General features: G+C 40.7%; 1 protein-coding gene across 1 annotated transcript; it reads right to left on the bottom strand.

Moving 5' to 3' along the window:
* Positions 1 to 453: 453 nt before the first annotated feature.
* LOC138873594 (uncharacterized) lies at positions 454 to 813 on the bottom strand. Its single transcript, XM_070152066.1, has one exon. The coding sequence runs from the start codon at positions 811 to 813 to the stop codon at positions 454 to 456; it is 360 nt and encodes a 119-aa protein (XP_070008167.1).
* Between the last annotated feature and the right edge of the window lie 24,458 nt (positions 814 to 25,271).

Here is a 25,271-nt window from a genome sequence, read left to right as displayed (position 1 = left end):
GATAAACCTGTATCCATTGGAGGCGTCAGGCTCGATTGGTCCAATAAAGTCCATTCCCGATGCGGCGAATGGCCACAGTGAGCTTGTTGCATTAAGCTCATTTGGAGGTACCTTTATCATGTCTGCATGTATCTGACAGCAGTGGCATTTATGGACATACTGGATGCAGTCCGTTTCCATATTTATCCAAAAGTAACCAGCCCGGAGTATCTTCTTTGCTAAGATAAAACCATTCATATGTGGACCGCAGGTCCTAGCATGAATCTCCTCTAGTAGCTTGGATGCTTCCTTTGCGTCGACACACCTTAGTAATCCCAAATCAGAAGTCCTCCTATACAGGATTCCTCCGCTGTGAAAGAAGTTGTTGGACAATCTCCGGAGTGTACATTTCTGAGTAGGATTTGCAAGTTCTGGGTATTTGCCTTTTGCCAAATATTCCTTGATATCATGAAACTAAGGCTTTCTATCTGCTTCTTCTTCGATGTGGGCACAGTAAGCTGGCTGATCGTGGATCTTTACTGGAATGGGATCAATGAAGTTTTTGTCTGGATGTTGTATCATATATGACAAGGTAGCCAATGCATCAACGAACTCATTCTGTACTCTAGGAACATGTTGGAACTCCGTTTTCGTGAACCTGTTCCTCAATTCCTGTACATGATGCAGATACGGGAGTACCTTAGAGTTCTTGGTCGCCCATTCTTCTCGGACCTGATGTATGAGTAGGTCTAAATCTCCGATCACTATCAACCCTTGAATGTTCATGTCAATGGCCATCTTGAGCCCTAGGATGCAAGCTTCATATTCAGCCATGTTGTTAGTGCACGGGAACCTGAGTTTTGCAGACACCGAATAATGCTGACCGGTTTCTAATACAAGGACTGCTCATATGCCAACTCCTTTGAAATTTGCTGCTCCATCGAAAAACAATCTCCAACCATCATAGGATTCTTCAATGTCCTCTCTTATGAACGATACCTCTTCATCAGGAAAATATGTTTTCAGGGGTTCATATTCTCTATCCACGGGATTTTCAGCAAGGTGATCTGCCAATGCTTGTCCCTTGGTTGCTTATTGAGTTACGTAAACAATGTCGAACTCACTCAACAGGATTTGCCACTTGGCTAGCTTGCTAGTGGGCATGGGCTTCTGAAAGATATACTTTAAAGGATCCATCCTTGATATGAGATATGTAGTATAGGCACAGAAGTAATGCATCAACTTCTGAGCTACCCAAGTCAAAGCACAACAAGTGCGCTTTAACAGAGAATACCGGGCCTCATACGGGGTGAACTTCTTACTGAGGTAATAGATGTCCTGCTCCTTCCTCCCCATTTCGTCATGCTGCCCCAGAACGCAACCGAAAGCTCCATCCAATACTGCAAGGTAGAGTAATAAGGGTCTACTTGGCTTAGGCGGGACTAAGACTGGTGGTGTTGACAGGTATTCCTTGATCCTGTCGAAAGCTTTTTGGCAGTCATCAGTCCATTTGGTAGCGGCGTCCTTCTTCAACATCTTAAAGATTGGCTCACAGATAACTGTAGACTGTGCTATGAACCAGCCGATGTAGTTAAGCCTTCCCAAGAAACTCATCACATCCTTCTTGTTCTTTGGCGATGGTAGTTCTTGAATGGCTTTGACTTTTGATGGATCCAGTTCTATTCCTCAACGACTCACAATAAACCCAAGTAATTTTCCAGTAGGAACCCCAAATGCACACTTTGCGGGATTCAGTTTTAGGTTGTACCTTCGCAGTCTATTGAAGAACTTTCTCAAATCTTCCATGTGATCGATGGCTTTCTTGGACTTGATGATGACATCAGCTACATATACCTCAATCTCCTTGTGTATCATATCGTGGGAAATGGTGGTCATGGCCCTCATGTAGGTGGCCCCTGCATTCTTCAACCCAAACGACATCATCTTGTAATAATACATTCCCTACGGCGTAATAAAAGCCGTTTTATCAGCATCTTCTTCATCCATCCAGATCTGATGATAACCAGCGAAACAATCTACAAATGATTGCAACTCATGCTTGGTGCAATTGTCGATCAGGATGTGTATGTTTGGAAAAGGGAAGTCATCTTTTGGACTGGCCCGATTGAGATCCCGGTAGTCGATACAGACCCTGACCTTCCCATCCTTCTTTGGCACCGGTACAATGTTGGCTAACCATGTCGGGTATTCTAATACCCTGAGAACCTTAGCTTTGACCTGCTTAGTGACTTATTCCTTGATTTTCAGACTCATATCAGGCTTGAACTTTCTGAGCTTTTGCTTTACAGGCAGACATGTTAGATCGGTTGGCAGTTTGTGAGCCATAATAGATGTACTCCAACCAGTCATGTCATCATACGACCAGGCAAATATGTCCTCATATTCTCTTAGAAATTCTGTGTATTCCTTCTTTTGTGACGGCGATAAGTGAATGCTGATTCGTGTTTCTTTGACATTTTCTGCATCTCCCAGGTTGATAATCTCAGTTTCGTCCAGGTTGGACTTCGGTCTGTTTTCAAAATTCTCAACTTCTTTAACAATCTTTTCTGGTATGTCATCTTCCTCTAAATCTATGTCCTTTTGTTGTGTTATCTTGTTGCATGTCACAGTCATTGGTTCACCAAGATAAGTAATAGTAATGATGTATAAGTAAAGTAATAGAGAAAAATAATAATAAGCGTCGATTCATAAGAAAAAAAATGCTTTGATAAATTGCATAATCGTTTTGAACATTGGAGATCTTATTGCGGGAATTGAAAATATGCGAAAAATAAAATCTTTTAGTAAAGGAAACAATGCTTGTTTTAGCCTTGCTACCCTAAGGCTCGTCGGGCTCTGATTGTCCTGATGGTCCAGTTATTGAGGCGTGCCCCTCTACTTACAGCCTGTATGGAAGGGCCTTCCTCCCCCTCCTCCTCGAGAACAACACAACATTCCATGTCATTATCTTCTAAGAACAAGTTTTTCACTGTTGCCAGTGCTTCTTCTTCGTCTGACCCATAAATAATATCGGCCGGTTAGAAGGTCTGCTCCAGATGTGGTATTGGCTACTCCAGTGGATAGTAAGGACCGCACCATGGTGGCGACCAGTTGTTGAATTCTTCCCAGGTGTACTCGTATCCCAGACCGAAAGTAGTGCCATGTTTCTTGAGCTTTATGGGTTTAACGATTCCTTGAAGGTTCTTTCCGAGTCCCTTGCCAGGTTCGTACCTACTCCAATTCAATATACTCTCGATCTTGTTATCCCACCATTTGTCTTTATCAACAGTATTTACCAGTTCAGTATGATGGTAGGTCTCTTCACACAGCTTCTTTCTTCCTTCGATTGACAGAATGGTCTGGCGACTGTATATAGGATTTCTCTCGTCACCGTGAATGATCACCTCTTGATGATTACATTTGAATTTTACTGCCTGATGCAGTGTTGATGCTACGGCCCCAGCGGCATGGATCCATGGCCGTCCCAACAGCAGATTGTAAGATGGTAGCACATCTATTACCTGGAAATCAACATCGAACCAGGTTGGCCTCATTTGCAAGCATAGACTAATTTCTCCAATAGTGGACCTCTCGGAGCCGTCGAAGGCTTTCACATTGATAGCTCTGTCCTTTATCTCGTGTAGTCCTTTACCCAACTTCTTGAGTGTTACCAGTGGACAGATGTTGATACTGGAACCTCCATCGATCAGGATTCTGGTGATAAAATAGTCCTCGCATTGCACGGTGATGTGCAGTGCCTTGTTGTGCCCCAAACCTTCAGGTGGCAGCTCATCCTCATGAAATGTAATTTTATGACTTTCCAATACCTGTCCTAGCATGTTAGCCATTTCACCACCAGTGATGTTGCTTGGCACGTATGCTTCACTCAACACCCTGAATAGAGCGTTCTTGTGCGCCTCGAAATTTTGTAGCAAAGCAAGAATGGAGATTTGCGTTGGTGTTTTGTTCAATTGGTCGATGACTGAGTATTCCTTGGCCTGTATCTTTCTCTAAAGATTGTCCGGTCTTGTCTCAATGATGGGTGACCGATTGGAGGTCTGCTTGCTTGACTCAGTTAAATGTTCATGGGTATAAACTCTACCAGTTCTTGTCATACCCTGTGCTGCAATAGTCTCTTCGAGCCTGACCTTGCCTTTCCTCCTCGCCTCGGCTGTATAGTCCCATAGTATAGCCTTAGTATGGAATGGCGTCATGGTCGACATCTCCACTGGGATTGGCATGACTATCTTTACTCCGAACGGAGCATGTGCCTTGGGTGGTAAGACTGCCACTTCAAATGGTGTAGGTGCATTTGCTAGAGACACGAATTCGACCTCAATTGGCACTGGTATTTTTGCAGATGCCATTGCTTCAAACTCAAGTGGCACAGACATGTTTACCTCAGCATCCCCAGAGGGTTGAATCTAGACTACGATCGGATTGAGAGTAACTATTGGCTGCTTTGGGTCATCACCCTCTGCGATCAACCCGATTGATCTCTCGGGATCCCAATCATCCTCTATTTCAATCATGTGGATGTCTCCACCCATATGGTCTGGTAAAGGGTTATTGCAGACATTTGGAGCAGGTTCCTTTACCATAATAATCTTGTTATCAATTAAAGTCTGGATAGTGTCTTTCAGAGAACGACATTCGTCAATGGTGTATCCTTTCATGTCGGAGTGGTATGCATAGGATTTGTTTAGGTTAACCCATTGAGAAGGGTTCTTAGGAGTTGTAGCCGGGATGGGGGTAACATAACTAGCAGTTTTGAGTCTCTCGTACACCTGGTCGATAGGTTCAACAATGGTCGTATATTGTTTTGGGGGTCTGCGGTCGATATTTGGTCGAGGTTTAGGGACATTTTGGCGTGCAGGAGGTGATTCAGAGTGGGATGGTTGAGCATTGTAGGTTTGGTAGACATGTGCGGGTTGGGAATATCTGGGTGAAGTAGGCTGATATGTGGGAGGTGGAGGTGATTGATAAGTGGGTGGTGAAGCTTGATAAGAGGGTGATGATGCTTGGTAGTTCAGATCTGGTTGATATATGAGTGGAGGTATTGGGTAGATTTGGTATTTGATGGGGGATTTGGTTCTCTGTGCAACCATTACGGCTCCTACGTCCCTTTTCTTGGACACTCCACCTGACTGTAAAGCCTTATCTATAGCTTGCAAGGCCTCGAAGATCATAACCATACTGCTTTTGATGCCCTCTTCAATCCTTTCTCCCAGCTTGATAATGTCAGAAAATTTGTGGCTCTCAATCATCATTAGGCGTTCATAATACTGCGGGTCTTGAGCCCGGACAAAGAATTTGTTCATTTGTTCCTCCTCTAAGGCAGGTCTGATCTTAGCAGCTTCGGACCTCCAGTGAGTGGCATACTCGCGGAATGTTTCCGTAGGCTTCTTCTTTAGATTCTAAATATATAACACATCTGGCGCATTCTCTGTGTTGACTGAACCTTTCCATAAAGTTGGACGCCATGCCTACCCAGTTCGACCATTGTTTTGGATCTTGGCTAATGTACCAAGACAAAGCATCTCCTTTCAAGCTCCTCATGTAAAGCTTCATGTAGATTCTTTCGTCTTTCCCTACTCCAACCAACTTATCACAGTACGTTCTCAAATGGACCCTTGGATCCCCTGTACCATCAAACATCTCGAACTTAGGAGGTTTGTACCCCTCGGGCAGCTCGACATCGGGATGTATGCAAAGATCTTCGTAGTTCAACCCCTCAATTCCTTTGCTTCCTTCAACGCCTTGAATCTGGCTAGTTAATTTCTTAAGTTCTTCAGCTAGGTTCCTGATGAGCAAGTCCTTGTCATCAGACTCGGGTGTGCTTGAGATGGGTTGGGTGGAGTGTGGCACAGTCTCCACGTAGATGGGGGTATTATGGTGGGTGTGAAAGTGGTCATTTATGGAGTTCTGGAGTTCTGGGATGAGCAACGGGGTGTTGTTTGAGGTATGGCAGGTGTTGAAGCGATGGTGAGGAGTGGGATGGTTCTGCTGCTTTGGGATATTCTGCGGAGGTGTGGGGTTCTGAGCATTTGGAAAATTAATATCTGGAGTGGTGAGGGAAAATGACAGATTTGCCAAGTTCCTAACCTGATTAAGCTCTTCTTGGAATTTCATCAGCTTTTGTTCAAGTTGGGATGCATTTTCCTTAGGAACCTAAGTACCGTGACCATGAGTGACCTCTACCCATTTAGTTGAGTTCTCTTTTCTGACATTATTCAAATCTTCCATCTTCCCTTTGTTCTTGTTTTTGACAGGACTAAGAGGAGGAGCGGGTGGAGGGCCCCTGGATCTCGTGGAATAGGATGATGTTGCCAGAGTGCAGAACTAACCTTTGGGGAAGGGGAATAATAAAACAAAAAGTAAAAACAAAAAGGTAACAAGTTAGTGAGGTTTATAAAAAGCATTACAATATTTAAACACATAGTGCGAGAATGTAAATCGTGTCCTAATTTGGGGACCTCTTTGTGCCCGAGGTATGCCTAGCGACAAATTAATTTGGAGAACTCAGAATGCTAAATGCCTCATTTTATTGATAGAAAATAAGACGAATCCCAAATCGACACTTAACAAATAGGAAATAAAAATCACTAATGGCCATTGGCCTTATTACATTTTATAAGGCGAAAAGATAAACTCCTATCTACTTGGTCCCTGAAGGACCTTCCCCAGATTCGGCATCCTTGGCTTCGTCGAACAACTTTCCCAACTCGCGAAGTCCCAGCAATAGGTAGGCTCTGGCTAGATGTCCGCCTTCATTTCCTTCAGCATTTTGGCAGTCTTCGACCCTCTTGAGAAACTTTCTTTCCAATTTCATTATGCCTCGTTCCAAGTATCCCAGTCGTTTGTTGGCACTGACAGCCATGTTCTTTTATTCCTCAATCAGTTTCTGGTTGGCTTCTTGTATCTCACGGTGCTTACTTTTGCATTCCTGGATCCTCTTGCGTAGTTGGTTATATTTGACCTGTGCCTCATCTATGATCCCGTGGCCCCTAGCAAACCCTGGCTGGACCAGACCATCGTGATTATCTTCCAACCAGCCCGAATAGTAGGGAGCGCAACCAGCGTGGTATCTGTCTGGCTCAATGCTATTTCTCCCCATGACGAGCTTGCAGTGCCACATATGCTAAGCTTGGCACTTATAAGGACTATCATCAGCTTGGAAGTCAGCCCGAAAATGGCTCACCTTGTCGACCCTGGGTATAACCTATTTCCTAACAGCTTGCCTCATAACCCGGAGAGGGACGTAAGGGTATGTTCCTCGCAGAACGATCAATATCAGGAAAGGTGCATCTCTGGATCGAGCGATGAATTCCTCGGTCGGAAACCACTCGAACATCCACTATACCTGGTCCTTAGTTAGATTATCGAATAATTCTACCCATCCTTTGGCATCTTCTGGCTGGGCGAACATGTTGGGCATGTAATTCATTCTATTGGGATGATGGAAAGCGATATGATCATCCCAGTCTCTTCGCTGAATCTCTTGTTGGTATTCACCCATTTAGAGATGCTCTACGAGCCAGAGCTGAAGTAGCAAATTGCAGCCTTGTGTTTGGCTCCTCGTTGACACTTCTCCAAGGCTCAGTATATTTCCGCAATGATCGTGGGCACAATGCTGAAGGGTTGCCCTCCAATTCCTTCCATTAAGGTCTTAGTTACCATAGCTAGCCTGGTGTGGATTCTTGCTTTCTTTATTGGGAACACGATCAACCGCAGGAAACAAAACATGAATACAAAGACAATTCGGTGGATATGCCCTAATTATGTGATGTCAAACTCGTTAGGATAGGTACGGTAGGATTTGATGTGATCGTACCTTTCATACAAATAGTCAAAAGGAATGCATGATTCGTTCAAACATGTCAGTTCTGGATTCTTCTTCAAACCCATCATTTTGATGAAGCCCCTGCCCTTGCGGTTCTCATGCATTAACAAACACGGAGTTTCCCATGCTATACCGGCCAATCTTCCTATTTCTTCTAGCAAGGGTGTCATTTCAATGTCCCCGAAACGGAATACGGCCCTCTCACAGTCCCAGAATAAAGTAGCAGCTTTTATGATCTTGTTGTTGGGTTGAATCTCCAGAAGAGAAGGTAGATTGCCCAAATATTTCCGGACAAGAGTTTGATCACTAGAGTGAAGATCCTCCCACCAGCTTAGCAATTTTTGGTGAATGTTGGTGACCATGCCGAATCTGGGGACTTCGTGCCTCATATTTCTGTAAGACAAATAAGGTTAGGCCCTTACCTCCACCAGACTCGACTATTTAATATCAACAATTGGCATAAAGCATTTAGTTCTCCAACAAATGCACAGAACGTGGTGATGTCCGTTTGGGTTTAGGGAAACCCAGTGGACTTTGGACAAGGTTCATCTTAATGAGTCATTATGCGGACAACATAACTGACTCAGCTAGGTTTGACCATGATGCATGCACAGTTTAAACAGAGTAAGGTTTCTATAGGGTTTTAGACTGGTACCCTTGAGCGGACAACTCAAGGGGGAAAGGCACGGAACCGCCGACTACATCGTTGATCGACTGGTTTTACCGCAAATATGCCTTTTCCGAATTTAGGGGGTAATAATATAGGAAGAGCGCAACTACTCATAATAAGCGTTGCTATGGTATTTGTTTGGCACGAGTGGAGTATGATGTTGATCATGATTATGCAATAATTAAAAGCATGTTGGCACGTATTTGCACATTAAGAAAGCAGTAAATACAGTAGTTTCGTAATTTAAAGCAGTAATAAAGGAAAGAAACAAAAAGACAAGTCAGTTTTGCAATTGAAAAGGGAATTGAATGCTTAAAGGAATTAAACAAGTAATTGCACATAAAGAGGTATGAATTCACAATAATGGTCTGAAATGGTAAAAGCCTAAATATCCCCAGCAGAGTCGTCATGCTCTCGCGCCCCTTTTTTCTCGCGAAATCAGGTTTATGACATTTGGTATAGGACAACTCGTTCCTTTTGGGAACTAGGTTTTGCATTTGAAGAGTCGCCACCTAATAATTTAAGGTGCATTAGGACACCAATAGGGTTCAATTCTAAGTTTCGTTGGAATAATCAGAGATAGGGTAAGGGCTTGAAATTATCCCAAGGGGAAGGTATTAGGCACCCCTCAAGATCCACTAGTGTGGTTCCCGACCAGACAGTTTATTGTGAGTTTAGCAAATAGACAAGTATGAGCTCAAATATTAGGGGATTTAAATTTAAACATATAAAAGAAAGAACAAATAAAAGAAGAGTTTTTAAAAAAAGGAGTTTGCAAATAAAAGAAAAGGGGTCCTAGGTTTATATTTAATATGGATCACATCAATGCGATACCCGGTATGACACTCCTCAAAAGAGGGGATACACGTGGTATTAGCGCACTGGTCATCATATCTATATCCATATCTAAAGGGGAGGGATATTAGGCTGATTTTTTGTTTCAAAGGGTAAAAATCTAAGGCGACATACAAAACACATATATTGCATGTTGGGGAAGCATATAAATAAGTGAAGGCCCATGTACACCTCCTCAAACAAAACACATAAATAACATGACTTGCACATACTTTTTTAGGTATGATTAAAATATTAAAAACGAGAGGAGTTTGATTATTGAGGCAGATCTGTTTATTACATAACTCAGATAAGAAATCTGAATCAGGCCAACCTGCTAGTTGTAGCAATTAACAAAGCGGATTCAATTTTATGGTTATTACTCTAAGGCTTTCCTAAGTGTTTTAGGTGAGGTCCTATAGACATGATATCTAATTGATTCAAAATGTGGTGAAACAGTAACAACTTAAAGCGAATTGTTTGAGATCCTATAGGCATGCTTGCTAAACCTCGTTAAATAGAGATGGAAAGTTGTTTAAAACTGGTTCATAGTCGAACTGATTTTAAATTGAACTAGTTTCAGACTCTGTAGGCGATGGTATCTAGTATTGCTAATTTTAATCCCTATAGGCATGATATCTAAAATGTGAATAGAAAACGAACCAGAATTTTACTTGGGAATCCCTATAGGCATGATTTCTATATGTTATACTGATTTTAACCTTATGAGCATGATACTTGCTTATATCCGTTTAGAACTTAAAGCATGATATCTAAATGGCATGCAGAATTTAAATAAGTCCTATAGGCAGGCTATCTAAGTGTGAAGTTGATCATGAAGAAATTAAGATAAACCCTATAGACATGGTGTCTAAAAATGCAGAATTGGACATGCAGAAATTTAAGAAAAACATTCCTACAGGCATGCTTTCTACCATTGAGCATACATGATCACCCAACCCTTTTCACTAGCCAACCCCAAGTGTTTATTACAAATTATTACAGACCAGAAGTAATGAATTACACCAGAAAAGTACAAAAAAAGTTACAACCAGAGGAAGCCTGATTCTTGACTTTCTCTCTAAGTTATGGAATATACCACCTCAAATGCCATTGATCCAAAGCCTTTCTTAGACTTGAGTGTGTCAAAGTTTCTTAAGGGTCTCAAGAGGACCCCGGGCAGTGCTCACACCCAAGTTACATAACCAAAATATAGATGAGTGCAGTGTGGAAATGACAGCCCTTATGTGTCCAAGTTCAGAGAGAGCTCATGGGTCCCAAGGCAAGGCTCACACAGGGGGGGCAGAACTTAAGTTCTAATAAGATAGTGAAAGTGCAGGAACAGAGTTTCAAAACTGAAGTGATAGGGAGACAGTAATCAATAACACATAGAGTTAATAACTTCATACAAAGGGGGGGGGTCAAGGGTTGGGAATCCATTGCAAGGAGCCTATATACTTAGGCATGGGTTAGCTTTGGGCATGCACAGCAATGGGAAGTGCTGACATGCCTGTAAACTAATCAGAACATACAACATATAAGAGAAGCATGGAGGTTATGATCCCATGGGAATCAGGTTTGGGTCATGCATAGCAATGTCCAATGTTGTCATGCCCCAAACCAACCACAACACATTGGGGTAGGGGTTTAAGATTCACAAGTCATGATACATTAATTCTGAACATGAAAAGGGGAAATTACAACATGCTTAATAATGGTACTGAGTTAAATACAAACAGTAGACAAACAAGGATGCAAGAAACAGTAAATAAGCATGTTGTTGTTGTTGGTGCAGAAGCATAATTAGAACATACCAGTAAGAAATGCAAATGCAGAGAAAAATAAGCAAGTTTCCCACAGCCTAGTCTTCGCTTTCAGCCGGCTAGGTAAGGCAGCAATACAAGTAGTAACAGAGAAAAGAGAGAGATTTGGTGGGGTGTGTGTCTGAACTCAAGTGTTTTATGTCTTGTGTTCGTGTCTTTGAAAGAAAAGAAGTGGAGGGTATTTATAGCTTTCTGAAAACGAGTAAGAGAGAAGTAATAAGCTGCAAACATGGAAACAATCACAAATCATAATCAATTATAAAAGTGATTGCCTTTAATTAAGGGATCACTTGCTTAAAATTGGGTCACTGGTAATTGGGTCGGGGTAATTGGGCTTCAAATTGGGTTCAAAATCAGGCTATAATTGAAATAAAATGGGGCTAACATTTAAATTGCCAAATTTCCTATTTGATTTATAAAAAATAATAAAATATTTTTTGTAAATAAATTAAAGGTACTAAAATGATTTATGGTACATAATTATCAAACTAAAATACTGGACTTAATTTTTATAGATATAAACAAAATTTAATCTAAAAGAGGCTAAAATTGCAATTATATGCAATTTAGCCTTTAAAATACTAAATCAATTATAAAAAATATGCAAAAAATATCTTAGCTACATTTTAGTATAAATATGATAATCCAATAAATGAATCACCAAAAATAATAATTTTGGAAATATTATTGGGTTTTTATGAGCAAAATAGAGGAATAAATTGGTTTTAAAATGTTTAAAAATTACAAAAAAATAATAACACAATTGGACATACTTATATATGCCTACACATGCTGTTTTAAAAGTATTTTGCATATAAAATATATACATGAAAAATTGGGTATCAACACCGACCCCCGAGCCAACATCTCGGGATCCGATAAAAATCAAATCAATAGAATCCTCATCCTCCCACAAGTCTATACATACCAAGAACATCAAAATCGAACCTCAAATGGCCCCTCAAATCCCCAATTCAACTCTCCAATTTTCATCCCAAATTCCCAAATTAAATGATAAAAATTAAGACAAAATCATGGTATTTAACCAAATTTGGGTGAAGAACACTTACCCCAATAAATCCTCTGACTATTCCCTCCAAAATTGCCTTCTCCCGAGCTCCATAGCTCCAAAAATGCAAAATGGCCAGAATCGTCGAAATAGAGTACTTTATAAAGTTGCCCAAGCTTCCTCTTTCGTGAACGTAGGACAACCATTGCATCCGCGATGAAGAAAATGTCAGCTCCCAAAAATGCTCTATGCGTTCGCGGCACAAGCCTTGCAAACGCGATACCTCTGGAGACATAACTATGCGAACGCGACCACCACAGCGCGAATGCGAAGAACACAACATCAACACATCGCGAACCCGACACCCAAAGCGCAAACGCGAAGAATAGAATTCACCGCCTCAGAGAACACCATTCGCCAACGCGAGTCCCTGGCCACGAACGTAAAGAAAAAACCGTCTGCTACAAAATACCAGCAAAATCTGCCAGCCTTTCAAGTCCAAAGTTGACCCATTGAGCATTCGAAACATGTCCGAGGCCCTCGGGACCTCAACCAAACATGCCAACACATCCTATAACATCATTGAAACTTGTTCCAACCTTCGGAACGCTCAAAACAACATCAAAACATCAAATCACCCTCGGATTCAAGCCTAAGAATTCCAAAACTTCCAAATTCCACTTTCGATCAAAAAGTCTATCAAACCTCATTCGAATGAACTGAAATTTTGTACACACGCCCCAAATGACACAACGAACCTACTCCAATTTCCGGAATTCCATTCCGACCTCTATATCAAAATCTCCACTACCAACCGGAAAACGTCAAAATTCCAATTTCGCCAATACAAGCCTAAATCTTCCACGAACCTCCAAAATACATTCTGGAAGCACTCCCAAGTCCAAAATCACTTAACGGAGCTAACCAAATCATAAAAATCCAAATCTTGGATCGAATACTAAAAAGTCAAAACTTTCAAATTTAAAGCTTCAAGTTGAGAATTGTTCTTCCAAATCTATTTCGATTATCCTAAAAACTAAAACCGATGATTTACATAAGTCATAATACATCATACGGGTCTAGTCATGCCCGAGAACTGGCAAGCAAAGTGCAAATGCTCAAAACGACCGGTCGGGTCATTACATCCTCCCCCACTTAAACATATGTTCGTCCTCAAACATGCCCAGAATTGTTCCGAAAGCCATCAAATTGCTGTGTAGCCTTACCATGAGCATACCCCGGGGTGATCCCACGTCACTCTATCCCATATAGGTCCGATAACACAACATAACTGAAATTTCACACTCCAACCAAGCCCATGAACCTTGGAACCAAATTTCCACTTCTGAAATCATCTATAATGTTAGAACCTCATATCTATACTCTGAATAAGTCCTAGCAAGTTATATCAATCATATTCGTACCCAAGATGCAATTACATGATATACCGCATAACTCAGACACTCGTAGCGATAACTTCTAATCACGACAATTGCCCAAAACAACCTAATACCGATAATAAACTTCTTATCAAATAAAGCCCCATTCCCACACTTTCGTATGTTGCCAATGGTGAATAAAACACGCAGAAAGTCATAACCATTCCTCAGATAAACCACTCATGAAGCACCCTCTCCTTTGGCACGAACCGTAGTAAATTCCTAAGCCGAACATCGATATTATCCTCCCAACATGCAGAAATTGAATCCGATAGTATTCATTCTAGATCCCAACGACCTCATCTCATTCAATACGGCTACTCTAGTGATATGACACATCGATACAATCTCAAGCCACAACTCGTTCAACCTGTGCGCCAATAAGCAACAGTTTAAATATACTCAAATCATGGAAAGTGACTCAAATGAGAGAGCTGTACCACAAGCTGACCAGTACTACCGCAATACGATACTAGGAATTCACCACACACCGTAGAACCAGAATGCACGATTCAACCCGAAGGATCATACCTCCACATAACTTCGCTACAATGCGCGACCCTATCCAAACACTGGTCCATGTGAAGCACCTCAAGTCACTATGCTCAAAATTAACAATCTCGTGCCATTTGATGTCTAGTACCAAAAGCAAATCATCATAAGCACGGAGAAGCAACTGACATGATACCACACAAACCCAAAAGGACATAGCCAATACACCGTCCACCGAGCAATACCCAATACTCTTTCCACTCAAATTCCACTATGAGACCCCCAATAAAACCGCACCACATGTGCCTATAATCTACAAATCATAATGCCTCGTAACACGGAAAGGTAACTCATAGATCACTCCAGAACACTAATAAGCTTAATAACAATCGAATCAACATATCCCTTAACAATAGCAATTCGGAGTCAACAAAACCGACTCGATGCAGAACACACATCCATATAGACCTACCAATGAACCCCTTATCAAGGAGTTCCTGAAGTTTCTCCTTCAACTCTTTTAACTCCGTCGGTGCCATACGATACGATTCCCGGTACCAAATCAATACCAAAATCAACAATCCTGTCCGGTGACATGCCCCGCAGCAGGAAACACATCCAGAAAGTCCCTGACCACCGGAACTGAATCAATGGTAGGAGCCTCTACACAGACATCCCTCACGAAGGCCAAATAAGAAAGACAACCCTTCCTAACCATCCGTTGAGTCTTCAAAAATGACATCACGCTACTAGGAACATAATCTGTCGAACCTCGCCACTCAAATCCGTGGCATCCCTGGCATAGCCAACGTTGCCGTCTTAGTGCGACAGTCCAGAATAACACGACATGAAGACAACCAGTCCATACCCAACATCACGTCAAAATCTAACATACTAAGCGACAAAGGATCCACTCGGGTCTCCAAACCCCGATAGTCACCACACAAGGCCGATACACGCGACCCATAACCACAACATAACCTGTTTATGAGAACTTCCAGTCTCCAAGTCCATATTGCACAGGAATCACCATATCTGATCCCAACTCCACCATCTGAATATAAAACACACCTCTAATACCCAATCATCCCACGAGGGGTACTCCTATAATTCTTCTATGCCTCCAAGCAAACCCGAACATCAGCAGTGGATCAAACAAGAGAGTTCCACTATACTAATGAAATATTCATAACTCAAACACATCTCCCCCTTTCGAAATATATGCCCTCATCAAGTCACACCAATCAGTGATCTCATTTATCTAGTCATCTCAAACTATCCATGTTGCCTAAGAATTTGTGACCTTCCTTTCAAAACTGAATCGTGACCTTACACATGCAAATCTCAATCCTACACAACATACCACATATACCATACCATCATAAGATAAACATAAGAACTTCATATCCACTCTGAGCTACAAGCAACTACGTACTCAACTAGCCAAGAACTTTCCATTTGACCCCATCTAGAAGAAAATCACTATACATCTCATGCTCCTCATGCCAGTAGAAAATATACACCTCTAACCGTGGTAGAAACCATCAAGGGCTCTCCAAATTTAGTTTGCACCCGACCAAACCGTCAGGTCTGAATCTTTTTAACTCGACCAAGCTATGTAGATCATCAAAAACCCAAGAGCATTGCCACGAAATACCTATAGAAACTCATTACCTCGTAAGCACCCAAAGAACTAATCATATCCCTTACCACGCCGGTCTGACCTACTACCAAGCTGTCCTATTTATCCCAAGCTCCTTCTAAATTACCTTCAAATTGATACTTCTCCTTGCCAAAATACTACAATCCTCAACCCAGACTCACTACGTGAGACCCAAGCATAAAACCACACCGCCCTAAGGCTCATAAACCAGTGTATTCTTCTGAAGCACCCCCAAAAATACCACAACCGAGATACCCGCTCTAAAGAGACCTTCTGTGAATATAAGGTCGTTACCTTTGCCTTCCTGATACTGGTATGTAGAATCCATAATGATACAGAAATGCCACAAGTTTTGTCATCCTTTAATGTAAACCTCAATTTCTAGCCAAATACACACCTGAAATCCCAATTATTACATGTAAATTCTTGAACCATTAGAACCATTCTCGAGAGTCATCTACTCTGCTCAAACCTCAATTAGACTGACCAAACGGACCGAACGACCTGTGCTCTATTAGCACTCTAACACCCCCCAGAAATTTAACCCCCACTTTAAGGCAACCAAATAAATTCCCACTCCATGCAAATTACATCCTTCACCACTAACAGCTCAAGTCATTCCATAATTCTTGTACACCCATAAAGCATAACACAACCCCTATCCAAAATTTCCTTTATTCGAGCCATACTCGATCTCAACCCCTACAAGCCACAACTGATCTACTAGTATACTTCAAACTGTAACCAATACAACACATAACCATGCAATCAACTAATTAATAGCAGACTCCCCCACTTGGCTCAAAGCCATAGATCAGAACATACAATAACTCATAATGCTTATACCCTATTACTACCATAATTCTATAGTGAGATTAAACTCAATCCCTCATAAGCTCGTTCAACACAGACCATCTAGTACTTCAAATCTTTTGCAATTCTCGCATTCACCCTCGTAACAGTCGAGCCCACTCTCTTAAACGACCCAAATTTAATTTGCCACACGTATATTTCACTAGTTAAAGAGGTCTTCAAACAACACAAGGATCACACAAACTTCAGAACACTCTACAGGAGATAACCCACATGTTTCGCCTCAACTAACATCTTTTTATGCCCTTCCACTATCATAAACATCACGCAATCACTTAATTTTCCTGGGTCTGAACTCATATCACAACATGAAATCCAATTCGCTTCCCAACTAGACAACATGAAAAGATCCTTCAACATGCCCACAACTTGGGGCTACACATCAAATCACGATGGAAATCTAGCACCAGATAGTTCTTGTTACCCCAAGCAGGCCCTTCTCGTCTCATTCAAATCATATGAACACATCTCGCAGCCACTTCATACTCATCACGTAGCTATCCAGTCCTCACTTCCCCTAATAGGGACACTATCAAACATATAAATCTGAAAGCACGTGCCCACACAATCAACACCTCAGTGCTCAAGATACAAGTAGAGCTTGGCCTTAAGTCCTCCAGACTGGCCCAACATCAACACACAGAAGTCATATCTCGCCCCTCGATCGGGGGAATCACAAGTCGTTGATGCACAGCTGATACCGAGCGCTTATGCGCACATACGAACGCGTGGAAGGAATTTCAAGAGTTACATTTCAAGCTGAATCAAGATCTCACAATAAGAATTCAAGAATGTGGGATTTCCTAAAGGTTCTGCAGCCTCCCGAGGATAAGTACAGATGTCTTTGTACCGATCCACGAGACTCTACTAAACTTGTTCATAACTCGTAATACCTATGTAACCTAGGCTATGATACCAACTTGTCACGACCCTAAAACCGACTCGGTCGTGATGGCGCCTATCGCCGACACAATTCCCAAATCATCCAGTTTTCTATAAAAGTCATTTTAAGCCATTAATTTAACAAGAAATACCATAATAAAGGTCTAAATAACCAGTGCAGAAACATAACACAAGCCCGACATTAGGGTGTCACAAGTCACGAGCATCTACTAAGGTTTGAATACAACGAAGAGTCGAACAATATACTATAACAGGCTAAGGAAGATAAGAGGGAGAGAGAGAGAGAGAGAGCAGGGCTGCGAACGTCGAGTAACTACCTTGCTATCTCTGATGAATCTACCACTGAGTGATCAACACCCGCTACCGGGTTCAGAAATACCTGAATCTGCACACAAGGTACAGGGAGTAATGTGAGTATGCCAACTAAGTAAGTAATAAAAGTAAATGAAAGCTGAGCAGTAAGAAAAACACGTAAACCACGTTATAACGTTGTAGAAAATACAATACATTTCTAAAATAGTACAAAAATCATTTAGTTCATAAATCAAACTCAGTTTCAGTAAAAACTCTTTCCTCTTTAAAACATCTTCCAATAGTTCCAAATGAGTGATAAAATAGTGGGTAAAATGATAGAAACGTAAACATTACCTCGGGAAAAACATGTATCATAAACCGCCCCTCGGGCATAATATCAATAGAACCAGCCTCTCGGGTAAAACATGGATCAAAAACAGCCTCTTGGGCAACAACATGAAACAACAACAGCCCCTCGGGCTACATCACATCATTTACATTGGGTACCCGCATTCACTAGGGGTGTTCAGACTCCGGAGGGGCTCCTACAGCCCAAGCGCTATAACAAGCCATCTCGTGGAATAATTAAACAGGCCCTCGGTCTCATAACAAGCCACCTCGTGGCATAACAAATTAGGCCCTCGGCCTCATAATCATGAATCAATAGCAACATGCTACGGCGCGCAGCCCGATCCTATAATATCCTCACAACATAGGCCCCGGCCTCACTCAGTTAGAAATCTCTCGAGCCACTCGGGCAACAGTAAAATATGATGCTCAGCCCAAACTATCATTTAAAATTATCAAAAATGGAGTAAATACGGCTGAGTTATGAAAATAGTGGAATACAATATGACTGAGTATAATTATGAAGTCAAAATAGTGAGGAATAGCAGTAAAAAGCCCCTAAGGGTCCAACACAGTTGGCACGAGGCCCAAATATGGCATTCAGCCCAAAATATGGTAATAATTTCCAAAACACAATGATATCAAACAAGTTTTAATCAAATACGCGACTTAACAGTCGTATGGGACGGACCAAGTCACAATCCCCAACGGTGCACGACCCCACGCTCGTCATCTAGCGTGTACGTCACTTCAAAGTTGCACAACGATGTGAAGTCCGGGGTTTCATACCCTCAGGACAACATTTACAATCATTACTTACCTCAATCCGGTCCAAACTCTAGCCCGCGATGCCTTTGCCTCTCGAATCGATCTCTAAATGCTCCGAATCTAACCAAAATCAGTTCCACGTCATTAATACATACTAAAGGAACAGAGACCAAGCAAAAATAATCGAATTAACTCACAAATCCTGAAATTAGCCAAACCCGACCCCCGGGACGACATCTCAGAATCGGATAAAACTTACATCAATAGAATCTTCATCCTCCCACGAGTCTATACATACCAAGAATATCAAAATCGGACCTCAAATGGCCCCTCAAATCCCCAATTCAACTCTCCAATTTTCATCCCAAATTCCCAAATTAAATGATAAAAATTAAGACAAAATCATGGTATTTAACCAAATTTGGGTGAAGAACACTTACCCCAATCAATCCTCTGAAAATCCCCTCCGAACTTGCATTCTCCCGAGCTCCATAGCTCCAAAAATGCAAAAATGGCCAAAATCCTCGAAATATAGTACTTTATAAAGCTGCCCAGGCTTCCACTTTTGCGAATGCGAGACAACCATCGAATCTGTGATGAAGAAAATGTCGGCTCCCAAAAATTCCCTATGCGTTTGCGGCACAAGCCTCGCGAACGCGATACCTCTGGAGACATAACTACGCGAACGCGACCACCACAACGCGAATGTGAAGAACACAACATCAACACATCACAAACATGACACCCAAAGCGCGAACGCAAAGAACAGAATTCACCCCCTCAGAGAACACCCTTCTCACGAGTCCCTGGCCGCGAACGTGAAGAACAAACCGTCTGCTACAAAATACCAACAAAATCTGCCAGCCTTTCAAGTCCAAAGATGACCCGTTGAGCATCCGAAACACGCCCGAGGTCCTCGGGACCTCAACCAAACATGCCAACACATTCGAACTTGTTCCAACCTTCAGAACGCTCAAAACAACCTCAAAACATCAAATCACCCTCGGATTCAAGCCTAAGAATTCCAAAACTTCCCAATTCCGCTTTCGATCAAAAAGTCTATCAAACCTCGTCCGAATGACCTGAAATTTTGCACACACGCCCCAAATGACACAACAGACCTACTCAAATTTTCGGAATTCCATTCCGACCCCTATATCAAAATCACCACTACCAACCGGAAAATGCCGAAATTTCAATTTCGCCAATACAAGTCTAAATCTTCCATGGACCTCCAAAATACATTCCGGACGCGCTCCCAAGTTCAAAATCACCTAACGGAGCTAACCAAATCATAAAAATCCAAATCCGAGATCGAATACTAAAAAAATTAAAATGTGGTCAAACCTTTCAAATTTAAAGCTTCAAGTTGAGAATTGTTCTTCCAAATCTATTCCGATTATCCTGAAAACCAAAACCGATAATTTACATAAGTCATAATACATCATATGGGGCTGGTCATGCTCGAGAACTAGCGAGCAAAGTGCAAATGCTCAAAACGACCGGTCGGGTCGTTACGCAAAACCAGAGATAGAACGAGATAGCAAAGAGAACACAAAGCCAAATCTTTAGTTTCTTAGTGAGATTATAGTGATTCTCGGTCTGTCCTAAAAGGGAAAGGGGAGGGGTTTATATAGTGACAGAGATCAAGCAAATAAATAAGGAAAAGTATAAATCAAACACAAATAAGGAAGTATCATCATGCAGAATCAAATATAATCGGATTTAGGGAAAAGGAAATAAGCAAACCCTAATTTTAGGAAAACTAAATATTGACAGAATATTCACCCACAAAGATGAATAGAGATGCAAATAGCACCATAATCAGTGAGTCGAAATGATTAAGAAAACAAGATCTGAAAATTCTAACTCTTAAGGCAAGTGAAAAGAAATTAGCAGAATCTAAACAAGGAAAATCAAACTCACACATAATAGGACGAATATAGACAAGAAAACACCCAAAATCAAGAACTCGAACCAATTTTGGTTCGTTTTGAAGAAAATCTGTGAACCCTAGTTTTATGGTAAGTCAGAATCATCAAAATATAGACAGAATCAGACTCACACGGTGTAGAATAAACGTGTGTAGACAGAATATCGTCCAGATTTAAGGAATGGACAGAATCGGAGTAGTAATACTCGCCATGTTTAGGCAAGTACTAAGTAATACCACAGAGAATCAACCAGCAACGAAAATATACAAATATGGTAAGCAAATAGAAAGAAATCCCCATTAGAAGAGGGATTAGGAGAGGGGATTTGGGGTGTGACGGCTAGGGTTAGGATTCTTCAGAAGGGAGGGAGTTGAGAGAGTTTGGTGACGGCGGGCGAAAGGGAATGGGGGGAATTAGGGTTTGGGGGTTAATATTAAAAGGGGTAGGTTAATAGGGGTCGTTGATCTTAGGAGATCACGGCCGGGATTTAATAAGTGAATGGGGCGGGTTGGTTAAATAGGTCGCGACCGAGTTGGAGTAATTGGGTCATTGGTTTTGGGCTTGGGTTATTGGGTTAGGCATTTTGGGTGTTGGGTTGGGTAATTTGGGCTGGTATGGGTAGCCTAGATCTGAAAATATGAGGGCTTTAGGGCTATTAATTAAATACCCATTTTTAATTAATAAAATAATTTGTAAAAATAAAAAATAAAATAGTAAAAATATTATTTGTGCATGAAAATAGTTGAAAAAAATTATTTAACACTATAAAAAATATAAAAGTTATTTTTTGCATGAATAAACAATTATAAGTATATATGGGATATTATTGCAAAATGTGCAATTTTAGCCTTAAAATGCAAATGTAATTATAATAAATGCAACAAAAATATTTAAAACTTAATATGGATATAAATGATGAAGTTAGATGATAAAATCATCTTTTTTTGTGATGCAATTAATGATTATTTATTTAATAAAATATGAGAATAAATTGATTTAAAATATTTAAAATTATGGAAAAATTTAGAAAAATACTTGTATGTGTTTATGAATCAAATGATGATGCATATGCACTATTTGAAATTATATATGTACATTTGAAATATATGAGGGAAAAATTGGGAATCAACACTAACTCCCTTTTAGATTTGGATTTTTCAAACGTTATAAGATCTTGAGTATGTATTTTAAGGATTCACATAGTGGGGACAAGCGTTGTGAATTGCTATATGGTTTACAATTAAAAATAACATTTTGATTGGTGACTATATCTTGATGGTTGGCGTCCGCACTCGGTCGATGTGGTATAGCTTGTCCATTCGCATTTGTTAGTGCTAGTAGCACTCCTATAAAAATAAAATGGTATTATGATCATTAGTGGCCTAAGGTGCCAAATACTTGATTTCGTAAAATAGGGTTTCACATGATTTTAAGTGATTATAAGCCTTTGAATATTGTTTTCACTTGATTTACACTATGGTGTTTATTCACATATTTTATAAATTCATGTCATTTGGTGTAGGTACTTTATGACGCATATTGAGTATCCATTGAATTCTACTTAAGCTCTATGTCACGACCCAAATATCATCATAGGGGTCTCTGTCAGAACAGAGTGTATAACAAAAAACAATATCAACAAACTCTTTGGAACATATGATAACAAATCAATGCCAGTAAAGGTTTAGCTTGATAACAAGTCATCAAGTAGAAACACAACCATATGATACCTCGTATTACAATAACAATATTCAATTGAATCGCTTCACCCTGATACAATAACAATATCTATCTGTATCGCTCTGCCCTGATAGAATAACAATATCCATCTACATCTCTCCGCCTTGACACAATAATAATATCCATCTGTATTGCTCCTCCTTGACACAATAACAATATTCATACGTATCACCGCTGTGACACAATAATAATATCCATCTGTATCACTCCGCACCTGACAATAATAATAGTATCAATCACAATCGCATAGCAGAAACCTCGTGCTAACATCCAAACAATCCGTCCAACATGTCCACATGTTCCATAATTATCATAATATAAAAATGTCAAATTTCATAAAAAAATATAAGCTCACAATTTATCAAAAAGGTGAAAAAGGACATGGCAACAATAAAAATACAGATGGGTATTCGACATACAAGACATGACTATGCAAAATCAATTGAAAAGATCATGTTCATGTAGTCACAAAGTGATTAAGCATGTTTCATATAAAAGCACATTTTCAAATTAACGCATATTAATAGCCTAAGGTCTAATCCGATCATAAGCCACACATAGCATTGTGCACATGCTCGTTACCTCATGTACATGTCACTTTTCACGTAACACAAATAGGCAATTAAGGCCAAATCCTAAGGGGTATTCCCTCATATAAGATTAGGCAAGATACTTACCTCAAACAAGCCAAATCAAATACTCTAAAAAAACCTTGCCTCACGATTCAGCCTCTAAACCAGTCAAATCTAGACAAAACAACTCTATAACATCAAACACGACTATAAAAATTGATTCCAGATAATAAAGCTCGAATCTTTATCAAATATTTAAAAGTCAACCAAAAAAGCAACCCGAGACCGCCTCCCGAAACTGACAAAAGCCATAAATCTCGACTACTTATTCGTTTGCGAGTCCAAATACACAAGTTTCATCCAAACCCGACTCTGAATCAGAGTTCAAATCTCTATTTTTCATATTAGAATAGTTTTCCCAAAATTCAAAATTCCCACGTCGATTCACCAATCAAATTCCAAATTCAAGGATGGAGACACGAATAATAATAAAATTTGAGTCAAGAACACTTACCAAATTCAAGTGGGTGAAAACGCCTCAAAAATCGTCCAAATCCGAGCTCCCAATCTCAAAATATGATTAAAAAACCAAACCCTTGATTAATAATACATTGCCCAGTGATTCTCGCTTCTGCGCTCTCCAGCTCGCACCTGCGAACCTTTTTCTATGACCAAGGGCTCGCTTCACCTAAATGCCAATGATCTGCTTATGCGGACTACCTTCCGCTTCTACGGAGCCACTTCTGCGAATAATTCCCCCCCACTTGCGCCAGCGCTTCTAGGCATATGTCTCTGCACCTATAGAATCCCCAGTCTATCCCAAACTTTGCTTTTGTGCCATCTTGTCTGCTTCCGCGGACTCGCACCTGCGATTCAAACCACGTAGGTGCAAAAGCACCAGAACCTAACCGCCTTCATACTTTAAAATAATATGAGACTCATTAGAAACTCACCCAAGCCCCTCGCAACCCCATCCAAACATACCAACTAGTTCCAAAACATAATACAGACCTACTCGAGGCCTCAAATCACATACAATAACATCAAAACTAAAAATTCCACCTCAAATTCAAACCTAATGAATCAACTTTCAAACTTCTAAAACTCATGTCGAACCACGTCTAGCCAACTCGAAATAACTCCAAATTTTGCACACAAGTTCAAAATGGCACGATGAACCTATTCCAACTTTTGGAACAACAATCCGAACCCGATAACCTTAAAGTCAACTCCTGATTAAACCTATGAAACTTTTAAACCTTCAAATTTCCAACTAATACCAAAAAGAACTAAATCAATCTAGGAACCTCCAGATCCAAATACGAACATACACCTAAGTCCAAAATCAACATAAAAATCTATTAGAACCATCAAAATACCATTTTGGGTCGTTTACACAAAAATCAAACCTCGGTCAACTTTTATAACATAAGCTTCTAACCTTAGAACTAAGTGTTCCAATTTAATCCAAAACATCCCTGAGACCAAGCAAACCATCCCTGTAGGTCACAAAACAATAAATAAGCATATGGAAATCAACAAATAAGGGACAGGGCTCAAATACACAAAACGACCGATCAGGTCATTACATTCTCCCCTTCTTATACAAACGTTCGTCGTCGAACGAGTTTAGAATCATACATGGGATATCAAAAAGGTAAGGATATCTGCTCTGTATATCATGTTCGGTCTTCAAAGTCTCCTCCTTGGCTGATTGAACTCTCCACTGAATGCTCACAGATGCAATATCCTTCGACCTTAGCTTTTGAGCATGCCCATCTAAAATGGACACTGGCTCCTCATCATGAGTCAAATCTTTGTCCAATTGCACCAAGTTGAAATCCAACACATGTAACGGATCCTCATAGTACTTCCAAATCACGAAAACATGAAACACTGGATGGACTCCTGATAAGTTGGGTGGCAAAGCAAGTCTATAGGCCACCTCACCAACCCTGTCTAACACCTCGAAAGGACCAATTACCGAGGTCTCAACTTTCCCTCTTCCCCAACCTCATCACATCCTTCATGGGCGAAACTCTGAGCAGGACCTTCTCACCCACCATGAATTCCACATCACGAGCCTT

The sequence above is a fragment of the Nicotiana sylvestris genome, chromosome 7 (assembly GCF_000393655.2).
Source record: "Nicotiana sylvestris chromosome 7, ASM39365v2, whole genome shotgun sequence".
Taxonomy (NCBI): domain Eukaryota; kingdom Viridiplantae; phylum Streptophyta; class Magnoliopsida; order Solanales; family Solanaceae; genus Nicotiana; species Nicotiana sylvestris.
Note: the sequence above shows the minus strand (reverse complement) of the source record. Positions and strands in the feature narration are given on the sequence as shown.

Bases quoted from the DNA above. Each gene is read 5' to 3' on its own strand.
- LOC138873594 (XM_070152066.1), bottom strand. From the start codon at position 813: ATGGCTGAATATGAAGCTTGCATCCTAGGGCTCAAGATGGCCATTGAC.